This window comes from Parasteatoda tepidariorum, chromosome 11 (assembly GCF_982258835.1).
Source record: "Parasteatoda tepidariorum strain Cologne lab strain chromosome 11, Ptep-v5.0, whole genome shotgun sequence".
Classification (NCBI taxonomy): Eukaryota; Metazoa; Arthropoda; class Arachnida; order Araneae; family Theridiidae; genus Parasteatoda; species Parasteatoda tepidariorum.
Window position 1 is genome coordinate 40756238 of NC_141765.1, and position 25985 is coordinate 40782222.

Here is a 25985-nt window from a genome sequence, read left to right on the forward strand (position 1 = left end):
AGAACAATTTCCTTTGGGGCGTCTCCATAATTAATGAATGGGGATCAATCTCAGATATGAATGAAATATCTGTTTACTTATGAAATCCTAGGATGTATATTATGGCTAAATCATTGCTTAGACTGACATATACTTTCATAAATAGTAATATTGGAGAAGTCAAACTTAATGTATCAGATAATTGCATCATTTTGGGGACTAAGAATTATTTTAGCTTATTACATCTTGTGATTAAGTTATAGAAAATTTAGTCTTCTTACATGATATCATTTTCTTTTAATCTTATTTCAAACTTAATGCGTCTGTCTAATTTAATATATCAGATAATTGTATTATTTTGGTGACTAAGAATCATACTATTTTATTACATTTTGTGAACAATTTATGGAAAAGTGTGCCTTTTTATATGAAATTATCTTCATTTAATCTAAATTATTTTATTAAAGGAATTTATAAGAATAAGATTCTGTTTCAAATTCAAGAGATATTTGGATGGTTCGTATACTGTATCTAGTTCATACCAATCACAGTAATGATTGGTTGTGTTATATATGTTAGATATGCTAGAAAAAATTATCCAGGGTTATCCGTCGTGATAACCGTGGATAATTTTCCTTACGTAACACAAAAACAGATTATTTTTCTCTCGTAATTGCCTGATATTCACCTTCTGAATCATGTTCAAAATTACAAGACTGTGTAGTTGAGAACTAAAATCTCCCATTAGGTCGATAATTACTAGATAAAAGGCTTAAAGCCAGAAATAAAATAAGATTATATATTTTGGAATCAATAGCTGTATTCTAACAAAAGTCAGCGCATTAATAAGACTGTTATTTTCAAGCCTTTTTAAAGGAAGACTTTTTGATGGGTGAAAGAAAATCAGTATCAGATTTAACTTTCAAACCTTATCTAGATTAGTTAATCTTAAACTTCAGTGAGCATCAGAAGTCATAACTGCGAATATTTAAAAGTATTTAAATTTATATTGAACAGATTTACTTTTTAAAAAAACACAGAATTATTTTTTAATTTTAACAATAAATATTGCAGAGAGTTTAAAAATGTCAAAAATGTAGCTAAAATAAATTTTAAGCGAGAATAAAAATTTTTATTTCCATGTTGTTGTTGACGTATGCCTGTTTTCCAGTGGCGCCATCTATGGTCAAGAATTCGACTTCTGCCACACCATACGTCACACTCGTTTATAGGGCGGACCCATTCGTACATCCATTCATTCATCCACAGATCGTAATTTTGACCTGAATCTGAGAACGATCGATCTCCAATCCAGTACCCCCAGAGGTTTTGATTTGCTGTAGGAACATGGTGGACTTTTGCGACTCGACAGATTTAACGTGCATCAGTCACTTTTCAACACGGGGAGTCTTCGCCCTGCGGGGTTCGAACCCACGAACTCTTGGTCATGAGCCCAGCGCCCTACCGACCAGGCTATCCCGGACAATTTTATTTCCATATTAACAGTGAGTTTATGCAAATGATATTATATATTAATGTAATAAAAAGCCGTTTCGCTTAATATGTTTTTTTCTACCATAATTATAAATGGCAAGTCTTTAAAATGTGTTTTGAAAAACTATTTACTCAGAATATATTTTGTTTCATTGATAAAGACAATGAAGTGCTATGCTTAATTTTATTTTCAATTCATATTTCTATTGGTTTAAAGGTTGTCAGATTTCCTGTAAGAAATAGTCGACTGTGAAATAGTTTTTAAAAATATTCTCTCAAAAACTCATCTTCAAATTTTCAGAATTTATTTCTTTTATTTCTTTCTTCTTGTTATGGTGCTCCTTTTAATAAGCTTTTGGAATATTAAGTCCCTGATGTTTTAATAAATTTGGAGTTGACCATAAAAATTTATTTCAATAATGCTTTTAAAAAAACGTTTTTCTTTTTGCTTTTTTTCTGTCTTCCTATGATGCAAATTTTAATTTAGAGGTCATCTAAAATAATCAGTCTCTGAATTTTTTTTTGTTGCGTTTTAATTGTTATAAAATTACTTATGCATATTTCATACTCCAACTTTCACCAAAAAAGAAAGTTTCCAAATTTTTAAGAAAAATATCCTTCACTTTCCCTTTTTCCCTCTTTTTTCAAAGAGCTGAGGATTCCAACAAAAAAGATTTTTGAAAATCGATTCGATAGCTCTGTAAAAAGGAGATTTAAAATTTGAATTTCCTCAGCATTGGCTAGGTTTGAACCCCTTTCAAAAGTCTTATGAAAAAGGTTTGAAAATCCCACTATCTTTTGATAACAAAATAGAACCATGCTCATTATGATCTAAAAAAAATTCGCAAAATTTTAAGTTTACAGTAAATTAAATAGCAGAATCTAATACTATGTTGTTAATATGTCAAAAATTTCTCTTAGCATTGAAACCCTGAAGGTTACATTAAGCTAACAATGCAAGTTACCGAAGTAAGCAAAAATTCAATCAATAAAAAAGAAATGATATTTTCTAAAGAAAGTTCAATTCTTGAGAGAGGATAAATAACGTTTCATGCAATTTTTTCATATTTTTTGCTTTAGGATGCGAGTAAATTGTTTCTGCTTACCCTTGGGTGCAATTTCAAATTTATAATCAATATGTGCTTTGTTTTTCAAAAAGTAAGATATTCTATGTTAGATATTAAGATAGTTTTTGAGTTCATTCTCATAAATACGAATGATTTATAAGCCTGAACATAGAATAGAGAATTTTTTGATGATAGAAAACAGGATTTATAAAAAATGTATAATCCGACAATAAATATCTGTTAACATTACCGTATAATGTAGTAATGATATTTCTGGTAAAAAGAAAAAATAATCATACTTCTGGCTATTGATATCAGTATATACGTTATTTAAACTGTTGAAAGTAGTTTTTCTGGTCATATGATAACTGTTTTCAGGAAATTTTGTTTTCAAAATTATAGCTCTTATTATCACACACATAGTAAAAAATACAAAACTTAAAATTAAATTAACTTAATAAATGATTTTTCTGCAATAGTTTAAAGTATCACGATGAAATTAATCACATTCACCAAATTATATCACATATTATAAAACCATATTTTATTGTTAACTTTATCGAAATCATTACAAAAGCGCTTTGGTAAAAATTACCGAGCTTTTTTGGTGTTCCCATAGAGCCAGAAACACTATACATTTTACTTTATTTTAGTAGGTTGTTTTGATTTTTTTTTCAACGCGCAGAGAAAATCTTTATTTTAGAGTTTTTTTTAATGAAACACACAATTTCCTTTTCATTTAAAGATTTTCAAATTGTAGTTATATAGAGTTAAAAAATTTTGCCGAGTCTGACTCCTTGTTTAAAATTAAATCTTTTACCCGGCAAAATTATAATTTTTTCCCGGTTGGTTCCGGGTACCCGGAAAATTTGGATTTATTACCCATCCAGTTCCGGGTAAACGGCTGGGTATTACAGCATTTGTACAAAGCAGTATAGAAACCATATAATTTTCCATTGAATAAATATTTTACAAGGAAATTTATCAAATTAAATTACGCTCTAGTATTACGTTCTTAGGGAATTACGTTCTAAGGAAATTTAATGTGCGCCTTTATAAATAAAGATATCTGTTTTTCTTTTAGATTTTGTGAAATTTTTCAAAAAAGTTTATGATAGAAATTCAGGTTGACTGTTAGGTTGTGGAGTAATTAACTCAGAAATTTGCGATGGAAGTAGTGTTATCTGCTGATTGTGGATATTATAATTAATTAAAATTTCAATATCATTTATTATCGTAACTTCTGTTAAATGTAGGATATTTTAAAAATATTTTAAGAAAATGATGTTACATTAAATTAAAAATGCTTTAAGGAACAAAGTTTAAGTTTTGATCTTTTGAATAATGAGATCTAACTAAATACAATCTCTAAAGTATAATGTTTTTGATACTCGGTGAGAAATCTTATTACTAATATTGGACAAAAGATTAATTGTTGTTGTCCTTATTGTTGCGATTCAATCTCGGTTTCCTTGTAAATTGAACTCCCAAAAGTTATAGTAACTCTTAGATCAAGCAACAAACAAAGGGGCAAATTTGCTTTAATGAAAATTTTTACGCGCAATATTTTCTAGCTCAGCTGTCAACCAAAGATTTGTATTTTGTCAATTTAGTATGAACCTAAATTGGGTAACCTCATACCTAACAATATTTCAACTCAAATCCTTTTTTTACCCAATTTAAGTTAAATTTTTTTCCCAAAATGGGTAAACAGCGATATTCAAAATAGGCATGGATCACGACCCAATTTAGTATTAACCCAAATTGGTGACCTAATAATTAATAACCGTTTAACCCAAATCGGGTCTTTTTTTTTAAACCTATTTTAAGTTTTTATTTTTTCTGTGTATGTTTGAAACTAACGCGTATTTGCGTTTCACGGAGAAAAAAAAAAAGCTCGAAAACATCCCATAGTTAACCGGACGGTAAAAGAACTTTTACCAGACTGGTTAGAAACTTAATTCATTGAGTTATAAAGAGAAAAAAACATGTTTTTCCGATAGAATTTAGTTTGAAGTTAACGATGTCCAATAATAAAATGTCGCCAAAAGAGTTTCTTGTGGAGTTATATGAAAATATAAATGTTAAATTATATATATATATATATATATATATATATATATATATATATATATATATATATATATATATATATATATATATATATATATATTGTTTTGGAACACATAAATAATTGCAACTTAGGCTTTAACCTACGCATTTATTTTCTTGGAAATTAATTTCCAATGGTTTTTAAATTTGTAATAGCATTAAAATAACGTGTTAACTAATGAGTTATTTGTAAGATCTTATCTTTGTTCGCAACTTTTTGTCTATTATACTTCGATAAAATGTGAAGCATATCAATCCACATAATGAACACGTATTATTGCATTTACTCTTTTGCTGAAAGAAAATTTAATATGAGAGTACAACACATTTTGCGAATTTTCCTTAAGTTATCTTTTAATTTTATTCAATATCATTTTATTAACATTATATATATCAATGCAATTCCTTATTTCCAATTTTGTATTTATTAATTATCATATTTTGTTAAAATAATTTTCAGCCAGAGAACTAGGAATTTTCATGTCCTTCTCCTAAGCGGACACCTCTCCAGCAAAAATATTTCTCAATCCCGAAGGCGTCCATTTTACCTAGGTTTCCATGAAATAAAATTCAGTTCAGTAGTAAAATATCTATCTAAACAGTTATCGCGTCTAAACAATATCGTGTCAAAACAGTTACTTTTGCTTGATTGTTAAGAAATTGATATGGAATATATGGATTTTCAAAACTACGTATATGAATAATTTTAAGGATACTATAATTCTGAATTTAGTTGTGTTGGACATAAGTGAGTATTTCTCGGCATTGGTTACCCGGAAAAATTGACCAGATCTTGGTACTCGGTATAGAGGTACACGGTAACGTGGTACTCGGTCTCGGTAGTGAAATTCTTTTGCTGGGTTCCGGTAATCACTGGGCATCTGGTACATCTCTAATTCAAATTATTAAATAATTTTAAAATTTCTCTGAGAGTGCCAAATTTTTCGACAACTATAATAAGAGGAATTTTATGAAACAATTAATATTTTTACTATTATTTTTTTTAAATTATTAAATTATTAAAAATAAAATTTGCATTTGTTGTAATTTGTACTTTTTGATACCTTTCAGAAAATATGTAATACTGCTTTTTTTCTTCTTAAGTTTAATATAAATTTTTTATTGAAAAAAATTGTCAGGAAACTAGATGGTGTTTTAAACTCAGAAGAGTAAAGCCAGGGGCACTTCATTTAATCCCTCTTATCTAGAATAAACTCTATTAAAGTATGCATGGGTTTGCTTAAAACGAAATGAAATTATCAGTTTCAGAATATGTCTCTTAACTTTTAATTAGTAGGTAATGAGAAGTAAGTAGAATGTGTGAGGTACTTACATAGCACATAGCCAGGACTGATCATAGTCGAAGCCTCCTCCTTCGCTTACGTATGTTCCTTGTATGGTACGGGAAAGTAAGTGCACTAGAAAAAAAAGTATTAACATGTAAAACATGCTTTTATTTTAACTCTACAAATATTTGCTTTGCTTAATTAATGAAAAAGAGCTTCATGCATTATGGGTTGTGAGCATGCATTACCTCATGCTTTATGGGTGTGTTCATCATGGGTTGTGTGAAGTGGTGTCGTGTAGTTAAATGACAAGAAACTATCGTATTAGAATAGCAAAAAACGTATCCAAGGATAGCTTAATTTATCTTGGATTGTGAATGAATTGCTAATACCAGAAGCTCATTTGTACATTTTTTTAAAACTAAATTTAATTAAATGGAAATTTTCTGCCATTTTCATTAGGGAATTTTTTTTTAGCATGAATCGTGTGAAAATTAAAATAACAAGGGGTAGGTGTTATAATTTTATCACGGAATTTATGTGTGGAATATCTTCCTTCTTTACTAAATAATTTAATTTCCTCCAATATTTTGAAGAACATTTTTCTGCAAGCGTCTGTGAACTATGAAATATATTTTTTTTTAAAAGAATCATGTTATATTCTTATGGGTTGAAAAAAAAGAATGCACTCTTCCTGACAGTTGCCTGACTTTTTTTGGAATAATTAATAGTAGACGCTGATTGATGAAATGAAACTAATGGCATATTTAGTATAGACAATGCGCATCTATTATTATCAAAAATGGTTCTGATATCGCCATATCAAGAAATAATAAAATTAAAAATGTAAAAGATGCTTATTGGATGATTTCCAAACAGCCATGAAGAATGGGCCTTCTTGCCAGAATGAAACATAAATGAGCCCCTTAATAAGATGTGTGATCACCTCTGACACTAATGAACATGTTGAATATGTTATTCAGGGTACCCACAAAACTATTGAAGAGTCATTAGTGAATATGGCTCCACTTCTCTCTAAAGCAGTTTTCAGCTCCTGTACGGTTTGGAAAGGTCGAGTTTTTTGTGAAACACATTTGCGTCAATGGCATCCTAAACATACTCTATAGGATTTAGATTTTATTGCGAATTTTACCGAGTCAATATCTTTGATGTTCCTATAGAGCAAGAAACACTGTAAATTATACTATATTCTGGTAGTTTTGGAAATACTTTTTTCTCAGTGTGAAAGTAAATATTTCTATTCATTTCCTGAAAATGATTTTCAACCAATCTTCAGTTATAGAAATTAAAGGTAAACCAATTAAATATGACCCTACAATTTGAGTGAACTGACATTTAATTATTACTAAAACTACGAAAATGGTAATTTTTAGAAATATTTATATACAATAGCAAGAAGAAATAAAGCATTCAGTTTCTGAAACACAACTCAGGATTTCTATCCAACGATAGTCCTGTTTTCTTCCTTTTTTATAAGCAAAAAAATATTAAGAGCCATGCAAAACACACAATTTAATTGCGTTATAAGAGCGAATAAAACAAACAGCTTAAAAAAAGCTTTGACTCAGACCTGTTTGTTAGTAAAAATAAAACTAGAGTTAAACTTTTATTTATAAAAATATTTGTTAACTACTCCTACACATTTTCAATTAATTTGAAAAAAAAAACCTCTTCTCCTCATCTAACTTTTACATATCCTAAAGTATTTCTCTTGTTCTAGAACTTTTTTTATGCAAATTTCCAAATCTACTAATTAGGGTGAATAAGATTACCAAATTCCTAGGGCTACGAGGTGAAAGTGAGCCTAGCCTGTATTGCTCCCAGGAATTTCTTTTTAATTCAATTAATTTTAATTAAGTTAAGAGTGTTAAGTGTAAGAAAGTAGTTAATTAAGTTTTATTTCATGATAAATTATAGCCTTTTTTTCATTGAGCAAAGAAATCAAAGTTTGTAAGGAACTATTATCATCGAGTTAACCCTAAATTGAGTTTGAAATTCTTATCAATATTATTTTGTGCCTCAACTATTTTAAAACTATATTCTAAAAACCGCTTCATTCAAGCATTGAAAAATTATTTTAATAAAATTTCTATGTTTTAAACAGTTTATATTTTAATAATTCATCTAAAATTTTCAGACTTATGTATTGAAACGAATTAATGAATATATGTTAGCATTATTTTATTGCATTATTTAATAATTTTTTCTCACTACTTCGAAAAGGTAACATACATGTGACAACTTTAACGTCCAAATAAAATAAAACAAAATATTTTCAAGCGCAAGCATATCAGGGAAAAATGTTTTAATGATGAAAAATTCATAACATTTGACAAGAGAAAAATTATGGCCACATAATTTTACTCTAATTTTTCATTGTTAGATTAACTTACATATTGAAAAATATAAACTGTTAAGTAAAAATGACAGTAAACTATTACTATTTCAAAAATTGTTTATAGTTAATGAATAAAATGAAAAAATTATTAATAAATAGAAAAAAAATATGAATAAAATAAAGAAAGAAGGGAATAATTGAATTTCACTTTAACAAAATTATTTTCTATCAAATTTGGTTACCGATATTGTATTAATTGAGTAGAAAAAACAACAACAAGAAAATTTTTTTAAAAATTATGTGATTCACAATTCACAATCCCTTGTTTAATTATAGTTATTTAATGTGCATAATTAAAATTGTATTAGGAATATAATTGATTGTTTAGTATTTCTTCTGGAAAATTCTTATTATGTCTTATCAGTATTAATGCGCTTTATACGCATATCAACTCCACTAAATAGGACCCTTCTTTGATTAGAAATCTGTAGGGTTTAAAATGATTATGTTTAGGACTTAATTTGCAGATGAACAGGATATAGATGAATGCGAACATGTGAGAATGCGAATTAAGCCCGAGAACATGAATGCTGATAAAAGGGGACAGGGATAACATGGAAGGGTGGTTATTTTTAGGATCATCAATGTCAGTAGAAGACTCGCTAAGGAAGCTTTGTACCGTTGCCATGGGAACGAAATAGTGAGCTGATAGTTTTCGGTTGGATTGAATAATTTGGCAAATTTTATTTTTGTTAAGGAAACAAGGGGGCTCTTAAGATTTTAAGCAGTTCCATCAGCATCTCCACTTTGCTTCGTATTCTATAAAAAAGATATTGTTTGTTGATAGACCTATTTTATATCTCAGCGATATTGAATAAACCAATTTAAGAAGGATGCTTTAATGACAGCAATTTGAAACACAATAAGGATAAACAAAATTGTACAGATTGTGAGGGAAAGAAAGTTAAAAAACTAAATCTTTTTATTTCGTGCACAGGGAAAAAAATTTAGTCTAAACCACTTGAATATGGTAAAATTTACCGTGTTTTGGCACTATGAGAACAACAAAGAATTCGGCAATTTTTATCGAAGCAATTATTAATAATTTTGGTAAAATTGACAGCAAAATATATTTTTATAATATGCTATAAAATTTATTAAATGTGATAAAAGTTCGTAATTTTATCATAATACCGTAGAGCATGATGATATTTTATTCGATTAAATTTGGTTTTCAGTTCTGTATTTTTTTTCTAAATGTGTGGCAATAAAAGCTATAATTTTGAAAACACGAACTTTCGGTAAACTGTTGAAACTAATATGAACTGTTGAAACCAATATGAACTGTTGAAACCAATATGAACGAAAAAATTACCGAGTGAATAGCTTAAGTACCGTCTATTTTGGTTTCATTATCCAAACTCATGTTTTTTTTTTGTTAGAAATGTAATTATCGTACAATACAGTAATTTTACCAGAATGTATTTTAAATAAATTCGTATAATTTCAGAGTAGCAACCTAAAAGCTTTGTTTAAACGCATATGTGAATCGTAAAAATTAATCTAATCAAAGAATGAAACTGATTTACAAATTCAGAAAAATACAAAATAAGTAAATAAAATTAGAAATAATGAATCAAACTGGAAAAGCGCTTATATCAGCTAAAACCAAATTTGTTTCATTCTAATTTAGAAAGTCAAAAACAAAATTCTCGCAGAAAACGAAATTTTTTTTTAAAGATTTATGCGTTATCAGGACAGCACTTTAACAGGGGACACACTGCTTGCCTATAAGGTATTACCACTGAAAACAAAAAGGCTGGGTCCTGTGTGTTGGCAGGCAGCGTGTCCCCTGATGAAGTACTGTCCTGCCAACATGCATATCTTTAAATTTTATTTGTCGTTTTCTGTCGTTTTTGACTTTCTAAATCGCAAAAATTATTGTTATTTTTTCTCCAGAAAAGGAACAAAACTTTTTTTGAGTGAGTCCGTATCTTGTTTTTGCACACACACATATATACAGAGTGGTCCTAAAATATATGTCAAAAATGTAAAGGTAGGTAGAGGGAACATAAATAAGCATATTCCGGATAGGAATGTGTGTGCGGTAACGGCACATTAAAGCACTACTAGCTTGTAAAGCAGTATGAATCAAAGGAAACTGAAAAGACAAGTAAAGACAAAAGAAAATTCGATTCCCTACCGATATATATATATATATATATATATATATATATATATATATATATATATATATATATATATATATATATATATATATATATATATATATATATATATATATATATATAGCATTCAGAAGTAATAAGAGATAGTTTTCTAGAAGATATGAGAAACGAGATTTTAATTTCAAAACTAGTTCTAAACATTTGAATTTCAGAAAGTACTTTTGGAAAAGACAGAGACCTATAATTGCAATAAAGTATTTTTGCTAAAAAAAAACTAAGTTATTTATTTTTATGTCAAGTGAAAATGTATTTCGGAGTGAAGATTTGATACGAAACAATTTTTTCTTCATTGTGTATTATTACTTTAAATGGTGACCACTTTCTTTCGCATTTAAATATTTTTCATAAAAGGCTAATATTAATCAATTGAAAAAGATATATCAGTTTGAAATAAAACAAGTGAGAATCTTTTTGGAAAAATTTGCAAAAAAATGAAAATGCTAAATAATAGCGTTCACATTTAAGGTCTAAATCTGAATGGAAAGAAAGTAGAATTGGATTTAGAAAATAGATGAGATTAAGAAATGGGAAAATAAATTTAATTTACGAAGCGCAAATTTGAAATGGAACTGTTTTGAAAGTAATTTCATGAGACATGTTAGTTGAACAGTGTAATATTTTTTTTTAACTATCATTGAATTGCATTAGCTCAAATATTTTATGCAAGTACTAGTAAATTTATTAATGATTAATAATAATTCAGTATTTAATAATAAGCATATAAAGCTAATAAATATTTTTTTAAGTAATAGATTACTAACAAAATATTTATTTTACTTAAGTTAAATAAAATTACTTTCTAAATAGTCGGTGAAAAGAAATTTGCTTGAAATGTAATTTCTCGTATACAATAACTTTGAATAACAAATATAATTATAGAATTTTAATTTGTGTTAATTAACTCATGATGTTCGTTTTTCTCTTAAAAAATACACTTTTTAACAGCAAATTAAGACAATGGAATTAGTTTTCTAAATGCATATTTATATTTATAAGCATCCTAAATATTTTATCTACACAGTAAAAATTTCAGATCAAATTGTAGTAAAAAGTACCGACATCAGTATGCCAGTTTCTTATTTACTTGTTTTTTATTTTATAATTTTTTTTACTGAAAAATCCATTTTTACTGTAAAATTTTACGGAGCAAAAATTCTGAATCTTTCTAACCTTATTTTCTGTATAACTACTGAATCACTGTTATTGAATAAGTATTACTGAAAAAAGTTAAAGTTTAAAATTTTACGGTAAAATTGATTTTGCTGATGCTGCTCTCAAGGTGCCAGTGCCTTTTACCGTTATTTGATTTGAAATATTTTGCCGTGTACATAGTTTCTTTGAAAATTGCTAATGTTAAGCGACTGATTATCATGGGCACTTAACTTAAAAGTCATGCACGGTTAGAAATTTCTCCGACGAAAACGGGTTAAATAAAGAGTCATTGATTCGTTATTTTACCATATTCAACCAAAACAGTCAAATAATTTTAAAGAAGATAGTATCAAGGGATCGATCATTTTATGTTCGTTTATTGCCTGTTTTCACTGAATACATTTAAACAATCGGGATTTTATCTGCGAAAGCTAGACCCACAGTCAATGAGAATCGGGCTCATATTTACCGAAAACTGGTTGCTAAGCCATACGATAAGGATTATGAATTCTAATTTTAATTTTCCATTATCGGATTCCTAACACAACATCGGAGGCCTAATAACCTAATAGTAATTAGTGGGTGGAGTACACCTTATGAAGGCACATAACTCCTTGCAGCTGGGTACATACCTAAGCCGAGAGGGCTAATCCCTCAATTTCATGACCTGAGGAAATGAGATACGATTCCCAACGTTGACACTGTAATATTTCCTCATTTCTTTCCTCATATAACAAGTTTCCTGTGTCTATCACGCCTCAATTCGTGACCTTGGCTATTGGAATACTGAACTCTCATTCACACATAGATGGCAGCATCACAGAGCTACTTAACACAAAAAATCTAGTATTTCTCATCTGTCAAGCTAGATGTCACCACTAGATAAATTATGCAAGCCACATTTCATGGTTCACTTGACAAAACACAACTCAACCATTACCTAACTTCAATGCCTAGTTAAACTTAATTTGTATGGTTTTGAGGCCATTCTAATTGTAACAGGCTACAACCATACAGTTTGGATTCCCGGTTTTTTAACCATACCAGTTGTAAACGGTTTCAAATGTGTACAGGTAAAGAAATGTTCCCAAACGTAAACTTTACGGTTAATTAGGTGAACACACTACAGCCGACTATTTTACGTTGATTTTTGAATTGAATTTTTTTTTTGTGTTTTGAATTCATCATAAGTCAGTAATAACTAATAAGTCGCTAAATTGTAAACTCCTTTTTATATTGATGAAATTAATTTTAGATATCTTTACGAAATTTCAATGAAAATATTTTCTGAAACTGTAAGAGAAAAAGAAAGGGCTTAAAAAATTGCTTGGGACAACTAAATGCCTGCTTTTATGTTCTGTCGTTTAATATTGCGCCCGATAGTAAGTTTCTTCCAACAACTAGTCAGTAATGCGAGTAATATATTACTTCTATCTGTAACCATTATCCAAATGCATTCATATGTATAATACAATAAAAGGATCTAGGAAATTTTAAGAGTGGCTTGAAAAAAGCAACTTAAATAACAAGAGAAAAAAGCGATTAAATGAAATGACTGTTGGAGTTAAGTTCTCTCTAACGGTATTTTTATGCAAAGCAGGAAAAATTAAATGCATATTTTAAAGATAAAATGTATTTGTTTTAGGCGAGGCTTACAATACACTTCATCGAAAGCTAGAATTCTGAGATTTGCATGTCACAGTTTTTAAAGTGCCTGAAAACTGAAAATTTTATTCCATGTAAAAACTTTCTGTTAAATTTTAGGTGCACACTTATTTGAAAGCTTTACAAAATTGTCACGCTATTGCTCTAAATTGCTTTTTTGTATTCATAATTTTTAGATACAATTTAAATTTTATTAATTTTTTTTTTCAAAAATAGCTCACTAATTTTAAAGTACACATAATTATCAAAATTTCTATACATATTTTTGAATAGTATAAGTAAAATAAATTAAACTTTTCATTATTTCGGTTTTCTGGTTAAATTTTTTATTATTTTATTTTATTTTATTATTTATCCGGTTAAATATTTTATTTCTCGGTTTTTTTATTATTTCAGTTTCTGGGAAACATCCCTGAGGGTGATCCGAAGACATGTCATCATAATTTTGATCCCCTACAGATTGGATGGCTCATTCGCTTTGGTACCCGGACGATCTGCGCGTGAAGTCGAGCCCTTTATGGGAGAAAAGTTTAACGAGGTTCGATACAATGTACCTTTAGTCTCAACGCAGGATGATCAAAGTTTTCACCCACACGCTCACTGATAACAACCACTGTTCGTTGTTCTGCTACTATTATAAATAATATAAAATTCGTGTTGATTACTTAAATTATAAGCGAAACTAAAGTAGTAATAATTCGTTTAAGCTAAACATTAAACATAAACAACTTTTAAAACAAAGACAGTAAAAGAAAATAACAGTTCTTGTAATCTAAATACTCGGGATTAAAAGAAAGTATGATTAAATATTTTTGCATGAAAATTATCCTTACAGAAAAACATTAATATTTGGATCAGAATTTGATTGAGCTATCACAATGCTTTCGGGGAGCTCTAGCTCCTAAAATAATCGAAATGTAATATATTATTCAACAGTGAACCTTATCTTAGCAATAAAAAAAAGAGCGAAACTCTTAAGTAATTTGATTTCCTGTATCTTTGTTCAATGTGAATTTAACTTCTTTCGAATTTCTAAACAAACTCAATTGTTAGGTATCTATTTGGTCTTCGGAAATCTCAAACAAATATGTTAGCTAGCTTATTTATGTAATAATTTTGAAAGTAATTGTTAGCGAACAATTATTTCCACTTCTACCTTAATATTAAGACAGGGAATGATATATTTAATAAAAATTTAAAGCTTAAAAAAATATTTTTGAAATATCACTATATTTATATAATTCCCTTTATCAATTATTTTATCTTTAAATAGCTAAAATTTAATAATGTAGAAAAAGAAAAAAAAACATCGGTCAAGTGGCCTACGGCGAGCTGTTTAAAGGTTCGATCCTCCAACAATAATGATCAAACTGCACTTTTTCCATTTTTTTCTTACGTAGGAAAATTACAGTGTTTATGGAAAAATTCTTCACTAAAAGACAATTAATTTGTACTTTACTTAAACCTAGCATCAAAGGAAAAAAGTCAAGGAAATTTTTCAAAGAAGGTAATACTTTATTAGATAATAGCTTTGTTTTTTTCAAAATCAAAGAGTTTTGTTGCTTAGGAGCGGATTTTAATTTATTTTAAAACCGGCGTGGAACAACCTACCTATTTTTAAGTTTACATATACCTATGCTCAACTAAGTAGCCTTGTTGTTTTGAACACAATAAAAACAATTCCTGGACCAAACTTTGGAAAAAACTAGCATTCGTGAAGGACTTCTTGATGAAAACAACTCATATTTGCGTTACATGGAGAGGAGCACCACGAAAACTGCATGCAATTAGCCTGACTGCAAGGGGATTATAATACATGTTCTTCAACTACTGAGAATATTTTACGCCTGCTACATGGCTGCTGCGAGTCGGAAGCAGAATTTGCATTGACCAACCATTCCTGGACCACCAATTTGGCTCACATCATTGGGAGGCAAATGCTTTATTCCCTGAGCTACCGCGACTCACAAAGTGGAATTTAATTTATTTTTTAGCCAGCATTGAACAGTCAACCCAAATTTGGGTTTACGACTAACAATGTTCAACTCGACAGTCTTTTAATAATGAACCAACTCTACCAGACAAGACGGGCAGGAATTTGAAAAAGGTAATTGATTGACATTGAAAGACACTTTTTGTAAATTTTTTATCGAAATGTTCAAATTTTAAAATGTTATATAAAACAGAGAGTCACGTAAATTTTGCGACAAAATTTTCAGGGAGTTAAGGTAGATGATCCGGATTAAAATTACATAGGAACCCAATCCAAGAAGTGCCATCGTCCGCTGATAAGGGTGCTTCCTCGATTATGAATTGTTCAGAAGCACACGCTGAAAAATTTCATAATAAAGCCTCTATTGGCGTATGACAACATTTCTGCGCATGGATTCCTATGCAATGTTAATCCTGATGATGTGCCTTAACTGCAATAGAAGTTGTAGCAACATTTATGTAATTTTCTGTTATAAACTTTTTGCGACTAATATAAAAATAAGAAAATTGTAACTTGGAGAGAAAACCCATTGTAAATGTAAAATCAGCGATACACAAAGTATTATATTTGAAAGACCTTTTAAAAAATCTCATGCAGCAGAAGAACAAAAATTTTCCTCGTGTTATTTGACGAAATTTCCGCCCCAGTATTGTCTTAAGATCATGTCTATTAAGGCTGTTGGTGTCAGCGCCATTAGTCTTTCAGGGTAGCGCAAATGTGACGCTGACACTCAAACCAAACGTAAAGAGTCATATTATTTATGTACGGGAAAAACTGTCTTTAATATTCTATCTTTACTACTCGCAACATTAAAATAAATATTTGCTGAGTCCTCATAATTTATTTCCCCGTTTTAGCATTGATGCAAAGCTTTCTTATAATTATTTTTGTTGTGCATAAAAAAAGTTTTTGATTAGATAATTTATTTTGTTGCAAAGAAAACTAGTAAAACAAATTATCTCAGTGTCAAATGTATACAAGTGAATTGATGTTATCTTTTCATAACGTCTAATATAAATAGCATGTAAAATAACACCTGATACTCCAGTGTTGCTATAAATTTTGCATATGGGTATAGCTAAAGTACTCTTTCACCTATATCCTTTAAATGATTCAACACTTTGTTTTCCATAAAATTATTCATGCATAAAAACTAACAAATAAAATTCAAAGTCACTTTCTTATTTTACTAAATTTTAATGTATTCGGTAATAGTTTGAATGTATTCGGTGAATTAATGAATAAACTTTTGCTGCACAGTAGATAGACAATTTTTGTGTTTCCTGGTATTCTCTGAATACGTCAATAGAAATTACTGGAAAAGTTTATGATAAATGTTTTGATTCCTACTTAGATTCCCTCCTCATCGATGTTTTCAAACAGCTGTCTTCTGCAGAAAGCTTAGTGAATTCTATTAAGGATAATAATTTCTAGATAAAGCCTCATTTTTTTTTAACATAGACAAGAGTAAATGAGATTAGTGTAAGTGAAAAAATGGAGAATCGGTTTTCAGAAAGTATCTAATGCGAGTAAGCTTTAGTTTATTATATCTCTTTTTGCTTTAACATTACATTTGCATTGACATTAAAAATGTAAACAAATGCCCATTTTCAGTTTAAAAAAATAAGTACCATTTGGGCATTGAAGAATGTTATTCATTTACGTTATTCATATATTTTGTATTGTTAAATTTCTTTTTAAATAAGAATGATAAATGTTTAAAATGTTATATTAGCATTTCCACCGACCGATCTCGTAAAAAAAAAGAGATTTTTTAAGTCTTGATCTGTAACAGACTGCAATGTAAACAACACTCAGTGGTGCAGCAGCCTAAAGAGAATCATGGCCTGCTGCTCTCATCCCAGTTTTCTTGACCTCGGGCTGTGGGGTTCTGGAAAAGGTGATCTAGTTGGGTGGTCAGCCGAACAAGAAATCCCCTGTGTTTTTTCCCCAATCAAGATTCGTACTTATTTTTATATATATATATATATATAAGTACGTATATATATATATATATATATATATATATATATATATATATATATATATATATATATATATATATATATATATATATATATATATATATATATATATATATATATATATATATATATATATATATATATATATATATATATATATATATAAGTACGGGATGGACAATATAATGGAAACACTTCTATGCTAATATATTTTTTTCATATTTCTCCAGAAATACTTAAAGAGTAATTTTATAACTTCAAAAGTGTTTGAATCATGCGATTTCTCATATTTATTAACAAAGTCTTCTTATTTTTATAAAACATTTTCATCAAGAAACTAATATTTTCAACTTAAATTTTTTTTAGCTAAAACTATAAAATTTCAATAAAAATAAAACAAAATTTTACAGCAGTTTAAAATTAATTTTATTAGATAATTTTTATAAAATTTGAAAAAAAAATTCGTTGGAAACTGTGCAATGTATAAGTAATGAAAGTAGTTTTAATACTGAGCATGCGCTGAATAGTTTTAACAACTTTTTTCTTCATAATTTTATGGTGAATCATTATTGGTAATTTGAATAGCTTAAAATTTTAAAAAGTTCCAAGCAATTTTCAAAGTCTTTTTGTGTATTTTAAAAGAAACTCAAAATCATAAGGGGTTTTCTACAAATATTATCTTGTATCATAAGACAGAATTAAATAACAAATGATAGTGCCTTACAATAAAAGTTCATACACCGAAATATGATTGTGCAAGGAAGGAAAATAGGCAAAAGAAAAATTACTTTTATGGGGAAGATCACACGAATCACAGCTCACGCGACTATATCCTCAAAATAGTGCTTTCTAATATTGTATTAATATGGACAAAGCAAAATATATCAATACAATAGAGTGAGAAGCCCCGAAAAAAAAGAAAACTATTCGAAAATAAAACATGCAAAACACGAAAAAATCAAGAAAAATACAAAATAAAGCAAAATGTTAAGAAAAATATAAAATAAAGCACAAACAGGAATAAATAAAGCGAAGAGGTCCATATATTTACTGACATCTTGCAAAAATTTAAAAATATTTTCGTAACTAAGTTGCCAGAATTATGATATAAAAGCGTAAATATGAAATAAAAGCGTAAATAGAGAGTAGTGGATATATATTTTTAGGACGTGTTCTTACTGAAGTACAGAACCATATTTGATTTGTCTGCTACCTTAGATTAGGCAGAAGCAGGATTTACGCAAGGATGTGACATACAGGATAATTCAAATTTTATACTCAATAAGAGGTGGAATTTTCAATATAAAATTTTAATCTCGATGATTTTTAAAGAAATTATTATCATTTATTAAAAAAGTTTTAATGAAATATTAGAAGATATTTTAGCCACTTGCATTTGCGGAATTGGATTTGCACATTGCAAAAAAAAATCAATTTTTTTCGTAAATAAATTTATTAATAATTTTAACGTGCAATTAACTTAATAATTTTCCATAGAATTCAATTTTATTACTTGAATATCCATGTTTTTAATCGAATTTTGGAAGCGTTTGGAGATTTTATTTTTTGGATCAATATTTCTATAAATTCTTTTAATTTTATTTGATCGATTAAAAAAACAACTGCTCCTGTTTTCAACACCTTTTTTGATTAGCCCAAGATATCTATATTAACTTGAAATGTGTTTTGAATCATTAAAATGTGATTTGAAATATGAATTCAAAGTTTGAAAGATTAAATTCAAGCGATAATTTAAAACTAGAGTATTATTTTTACCTTTATTTTAAAAATCGTCTTAAGATACTTGTATTTTGCCTAACTGTTTCAAATCTGCATATATTATCGGCTTTATTAATATAACTTAATTTAAAGCTTTTTATTCGCTTAGTAAAGGTTCATCACTTCTGCGTAATTTTGATCCTTTCAATACGAATTGTCGAGCATGGAAATGAAACTCCGGAAATCCTCAAAATAAATCCTGTCAGCTTACTAAGCAACAGGGCAAAGGATACACGTTAATGAAAACAGTCGGCGCACCGTCGAGTTACTTGGGGCACTATTCCTGTTATTGACCGCAAAAATCGACCAATCCTATCGATTAGAAGTTTAGTATTTTAGTTTCGGCTGATTTTGTAGAGCCTGAGGTGCCGAGGAACAAAATGAGATGCGAAATTGAACTGGGATAATTTCAAGTATCGTTTAAAAATTTCTATTGATTGAAACAAAAACAAAAAATGCTTTTCTATTACTATTTCTCTGAATTATAAATGTTTTTAGAGGAAAAGCACTTTCCTTTTCTTCTTTCTTTCTTTCCTTCTTTGTTAGTTAATTTGCCAGATGAGTGATATATTTTCGAAGTTTCATTCAATGACTTTAATAAAGTCATAGATATGAAGCCATTGAAGTCAAAAAGTTTCACTCAATGAGGAGGTCATTAATTTATTGGCACTATATAATATCTGAGATAAGAAAAACAATGAGGTTTTAAGTAACTTAACAGTAAAATTTCTTTTTATTGTATTCTGAAAAAAAATTATCAAACGAATTGTAAAAAATAGATCACCGGAAAAATGTAAAAATGTAGTGCTCGTAGTGTAGAACTCAAAACTGAGATTACCTGTTTTCTCATAATAAAGCAATTTAAATTTTTTTTATTTCGCAATTTTTTTTTTCAAAAAATGCTCTCTTTCAGAAAGATTTCTTAAACCAAATTTTCAAATTTGAACAAGACGACTTCATTTATGTGTAGCCAAATGTAAATTTATTTTTTGTTAATCGTGAGAAAAGTAACTTAAATTTATTTCTAATGTTACTCAGGGGAGTTTTTGATTGAAACGACAATATCCAAATGCTACACTTTTTTCAATCTAAAAGTACGGGAAAAAATATTGTAGTTACAAATAAATGCTAAAAGGAAGTGCTTTTAGTTTGTTCATTTTCAACTTTTCTAACATGGTCTAGAAGTAAAGTGCCATAGGTTAAGAAATTATAACGAATTCTCCTGAAAATTATGTTTTTATTTGGGCGTGCGGGAAGGAAACAAAGAAAATGAGAAATGAAATAAAAACCGAAAGATAAATATGAAACTCTTATAAAGTCAAGTTTTGAATACTTTTCCCAAGACGTTCAATAACGTAATAAGAAAGCAAACTTTAATTAATGTTTTAAGGGTCTCTTTACGCAGATTTATTAAGAACGATTTCGATCTTAAAAACGCAGTTTTAACATGAACCACATGAGATATCTTCAAGCATTTCAAATTAATCCTTTCTTGCCTTGTATAATAATATAGCAACCTTGTATAAAAAAGCAAATATTTTCTTGTAACTCAAATTAACCTTTTCTTGTCTTATATTACATAGAAGTCATGATGAATCCGCTTAATTCCTTTACGCAGATTTATTGCGAACAATTAAGATCATGAGTTGGTTAGGGCAGTTAGAAATTCTTTTTCACCTTCTAAACCCTAATTAAGTAAAAATTTTAAATTTGGTTTTAAATTGTTTACCAAAATTTAAAAATTTTGCATATTTAATATATTTATTATTACCATATTTTTCCTAGGTTTTGGAATTTCATTAAACATATTTCAAAATGTCTTTATTTTTTAAGTTAAAAATTCAGTGAGAAATGCTTACGCATTAATGAAATGAACTGGTGCTCTTTTTCTTTAAAAATGATTTAATACAAACATCAAAAACCGTTAATTTTATGGAAATGATAAATGCAAAATCTAAAATCACAAGTGTACACGTTTCAGTTTTAGCCAACCGTTTTGAATAATAATTTAGTTATAAAAGTGACTTTTTATGTTATGAACTAATTTAAGATATTTACAATATGTGCAATAAATAATGTAATAAAAAACGCAATAAATCGACAGTACTGGAATTATCGAATTTTATGGAAAATGGGTCATAATTCTATGCGATATTTTAGATTATATTTAACAAAGTTCCAAATTTACTCTGGAACAACAAGCAACAGTTGTACAGTTTTTCAAAATAATAGCTTAATAAGTATCTGAATCAGTGATACTTCAGTATGATAATCTTATAAAAATAAGTCTAAAATACTAAATTAGACATTCTGTATACTAATTGAAACAATAATATAAATAGCATTGTAATGATGAAATGAATAATAAAATGGAAATAATAACAAAGTAACAAAATAATAAACGAAAACGAATATATAACAAAATAATAAAATGAGTTTCTCTAAAGTTTTAAAGCTGGAAACTCGATCAGTTCATTCATTAATGTTGCTCCGTTACTTGTTTTACTTCAATAATTTATCTTACCTTTAAACCATTTGTCGTCAGGAATTTCCTGGAGTAAATGGGGATTGCCAGTGGAAATTATTTCTAAACAAAAAATAAAATAATAAATAAAAATAAAATAGCTCTTGTGGAGTAATGATTTTTCTTGGTCTTTAATTTCAAAAATGTCGTTTTTATTTCTCTTAAATATTTTGCAAAGGTTGTTCAGACTTTCTCGCTTGTGAAAAACAAAACTATTTTTTTTCTAACTATTATTTTTCAAACCTGAAATCAGGAGAAATATTTAAAAGATACATCGCTAATATTTATTTTAATTTTATAGATTATTTATAGATAGAAACTATTAATGAATAAATATTAAACTATGCGTGGGAAGTAATGTTTCCTTTTGTATTATAAATACTTATTTGATACGAATTTTATTAAATATTTTTATAGAAAAAAATTTGTAAGAAAAATTTTACAGACTAAAATAGATTATAATGATCGATTTTGATTGGTTTTAATAATGTTCGATTCTAATAGATTATAATTGTAACTGATTTTAATAATTTATTATAATAATAATAGATGATTAATTGATTACAATTATAATCGATTAATCATTTTAAGAAGTTTAAGGTCGGATTTACGCATTAAATTTCACCACTGAGGGTTCTCAATTTTCTAAAGTATATTTTGTAAAAAAAAAAGTCATTTCCATGAATCTTGCCCAAAGTTAAACTTTCACGAAGTTTTTACTTTTTAGCTCCAAAATACGCCAGGTAACCAATGTACAAATGGTAAATTGAAGCATAAAAGAAACAGCTGCATGTTATCGTTCACTCTCAATAAATTTCAGGGGAAAAAATGAAAATATTACTCTTAATGCATTTTTAAATCTTTAAAAACAGAAGTTTTCAATGATGATAGGTATTTTTGCGTAAATAGTTTTTTGATTACTTTATTAAAAATATACGATACAAATATGAAATTAAAAATATGGTCAAGTTCAAGCCTATTCCAACATTCTACAACAACGATTTAGTGGCTTTTTGAAGGTTAATAAATAAAATACTAATTTTCGCATTTTTAAGCATTTTTTTTTAAATTTTTTTTTTTTAAATGGGAAAAATTCTAAGAAAAGTATCGGTTATTATTAAGATATTTTCTACGTCTGTACGGGGTTATTGGAATTTAAATTTATGAGTTAATTAATATTATTATTATTTATACTGTTACTGAATATTTCTTGAAACAAATTGAGCATCTCTTTCCTTGAAAATAATAGTCTTTGCCTCTGCTTAGTTCTACTCACATAGTTAAAAAATATTCAATTACACGGATGGGATCTGGGGCTTCTAAGCTTCGTAAATGTATCACAATCTGTATATAAACTGAAAAATGTTTCAGCTATGTATTTTTAGCGAAGTGTTAAGTATTTTTTATATGTGACAATTTAGTTTTTTAATGTGATCATCTGATACTTAATTATAAACTTGAGTCCAAAAGAATTTTAGTCATGTATCCAGCGTAAAAGTATGCTTAATTTTTGGACACCAGTCCAAACGTTAAGCAAATGCAAAAATAATCATAAAGAGAAAACTTCGTAACAAATGTTATGAGTTACGTTACTGTATTTCCGATGATTTAATAGCACCGCTCTACTCCAAAGATTGTGGTTGAATTCCTTTGGAATTGGGTGTTGAGAAGGGAAACCTTGTAAAATAATCTTTTTGTTTATTATGTAATTTTAAGCAGAAATTTATGAAAGAAAAGGAAAGATAAAAATGGATCTTACTGAAAAATGCATTTGATGGATGGTGCACTAAAGTGCTGGTATCTTATACTATAATTTGATTCGGAATTTTTTGCAGTGTTATAGAATTGTAGGTAATTGGACTCTTTTTAGTCCTTTAACAGGTATTTTCGTACATTCATTTAAAATTTTTTGTGTGAATGGATTTTTTTTTTGTCTTGCGTAAAATATGAATTTCTAAAGCTTATAAAAATATTTAGAAAATAGATAAATAAACTTATTTCGTAATGTAGAATTTAACTATCCATAATATAAACAGAATGAATAGTTTCTGATGTATTTACGGGATGGTGTTAAAAAGAATGGTTTCTAGGAAAATGTGCTTGATTTTGAAAAATTTTATGCTTTGTATGTTCCATTCATTTCCATGGTTGTCGCTACAACTCCTCAAAAATTTCAAATTTCAAGAAAAAATAATAAATATAAAATATCAGATAAATAAATAAAATAAATAAATGAAAAATAACACATTATTTTTTATACTAAGTATTTTTATAAAGTGTAAAACAGATATTTTTTTTCGGAAAAAATCGATGTTTTCCCTTTGAAGGCTATTCGTTTAAAACTATTGTTGCTTTACTCAACTTTGCATGATAATTATCTTGCAAGAACTGTTCACGAACTATATTAGCAACTTTTTAAATATTCTGTAGACATTATTAGTTAAAAAAGCTAAATTATTAAACATGTTTGTCTGTTCAGTTACAATTGGTATAATTTATTATTCTTCCTCATTTTTCTCGGAAATGCCATCATGATATCACGCTCATTATTATTATCTGCTTTGTAAAACACGAAAATTATTTTTTTTTTATTAAAACACTACTTTTATCTGGTTTGAAAAAAATTTTATTTTCTTATTTGACTTCAAAATACTATTCAGAGGGGAATAATAATTTTCTTTCGAAAAGGTACTCAACAAATTTCGAAATTTGATACCTTCTTTTTTACGAAGTTTAATAATGTTTCATATTGCGATTTGAAAAAAACATCTGTACTTGAAAGAAAATGTCTTATTTTGTAACACGAATAATAATTGAAAATAAATAATTATTTCTACCTAAAATAAAACGTTTTATTGTTAAACTAGTGTAATCATTTAAAATAAATGATTGCAGAATCGATAGCAAATATTATTATTTTTAATGTTTTAATTTTTTTATCTGTTTGTAATGCTAATTTTTATGGAAAAAAATACAGAATTATTTTTAAATATTTATTTTGGCCTAACTATATGGACAAAAAGCTTTGCTGAAAAACACTTTTGTACCGATGTGGTAAATTTAAAGTAAAATAATAGATGTTACGTTTAGGAATATATAAGATTCTCTGAAGTAACTCTTTGGAATATGGCATTTTGAAAGTATGATAGATATTATGAATCGATCAAACAGAACGGGTCAAAGTTTTTGATGGTTGAACTAACATCTCAAAATAATTGAAAAATGTTGCATGCTTAAATGTTGAGAAAAATTTAAATATTTCCGAAGACAAAGTTATGCTTGGCATAGTAAACTTTTTTATAGTTTTAAATACCATAAATCAAAGATATCTGTCATTAAATGATAAAGGAAGTTTGCATGAAATACTGCCTATACACATTTTCTATTAAATGACATAAAAGAAATTATTTTATTATGCAGTAAAGCCATTGTTATATGTCAATTGTGTTAAATGTCAAATGCTACTCATATCAAATTCCTGGTCAAAGGCTCAATAGGAAAGAAAAAAAATGAATGAGAAGGAATTGAATTTTCTATAGGATTGGATTATAGTAGTTGTAGGATTAGTTTTGTATATTGTAAGTATACTAAAAATACTTTGGGTTTTGTATTGAAGTAGTTGAATTCCTTTTATTAGCGTTTTCTCGACCACGGCATTGCACAGTTCTTTCAGTTTAGAAGTCTAAGTACAAATTCTTTTTTTCACATCTAAAGTTGTATTCAAAGTTGCTTTTAAAGAAGTCCACATTTAAATATATTCCTGAATTTTATTTGTATTTTTAGTTTGAATGCAATGTTTGTAATTTATTTTATGTATAAATTTAAATTTTTATCGTATCTTCTAAATTTTTATCTTTCTGTCACGGTTTTTCAATGTTTGAAACAAGTTTAAATAAACAGAAAAAGATTTCCGTATCGTATAAACAGGACGATGAAATGGAGCAAACTCAATGCTTCTAAACAAACGCATTTACAGGATTCAAAGACTTTTTGCGAAAATTGAATCGAAAAGGGAATAAAAAGAAATAAAAAGTCACTTACCGGAATCTTCGGTAAAAATTGCTTCTTTAGCTTCTGAAATCGTAATAAGTGATTCCCTGCTATCTAGTACCTGAAAAGAAAAGAAAAAAAACTCTCTTGATTGTGATCTAAGAAAACCCAAATACACTGTTTACTTTTATTTAACAACATTTTCATGTAAATCGTCACTTATTCAACTACTTTTTGAAAGAAATTTCAAGAGCTGAGTCTTTTGTATTAGAATTGCAATATCTAAGACACAGTTTGAAAGTACGATAACAAAAATATCTCTCATTTGAATATTCCTTAAAAAACGTGTTT

General features: G+C 27.9%; 1 protein-coding gene across 4 annotated transcripts in view; it reads right to left on the reverse strand.

Moving 5' to 3' along the window:
* LOC107453345 (solute carrier family 4 member 11) overlaps positions 1-25985 on the reverse strand; it is a 351566-nt gene that overhangs the window by 78990 nt on the left and 246591 nt on the right. For 2 of the 4 annotated variants that reach the window (XM_087155390.1, XM_087155389.1), the window contains 3 exons: positions 25686-25755; positions 21645-21707; positions 5986-6070 (listed from right to left, as the gene is read on the reverse strand). In XM_087155390.1, coding sequence (XP_087011516.1) covers positions 5986-6070; positions 21645-21707; positions 25686-25755 — 218 coding nt within the window. The remainder of the gene's footprint in view (positions 1-5985; positions 6071-21644; positions 21708-25685; positions 25756-25985) is intronic. The other 2 variants (XM_016070143.4, XM_071187398.2) reach the window with 1 other exon arrangement.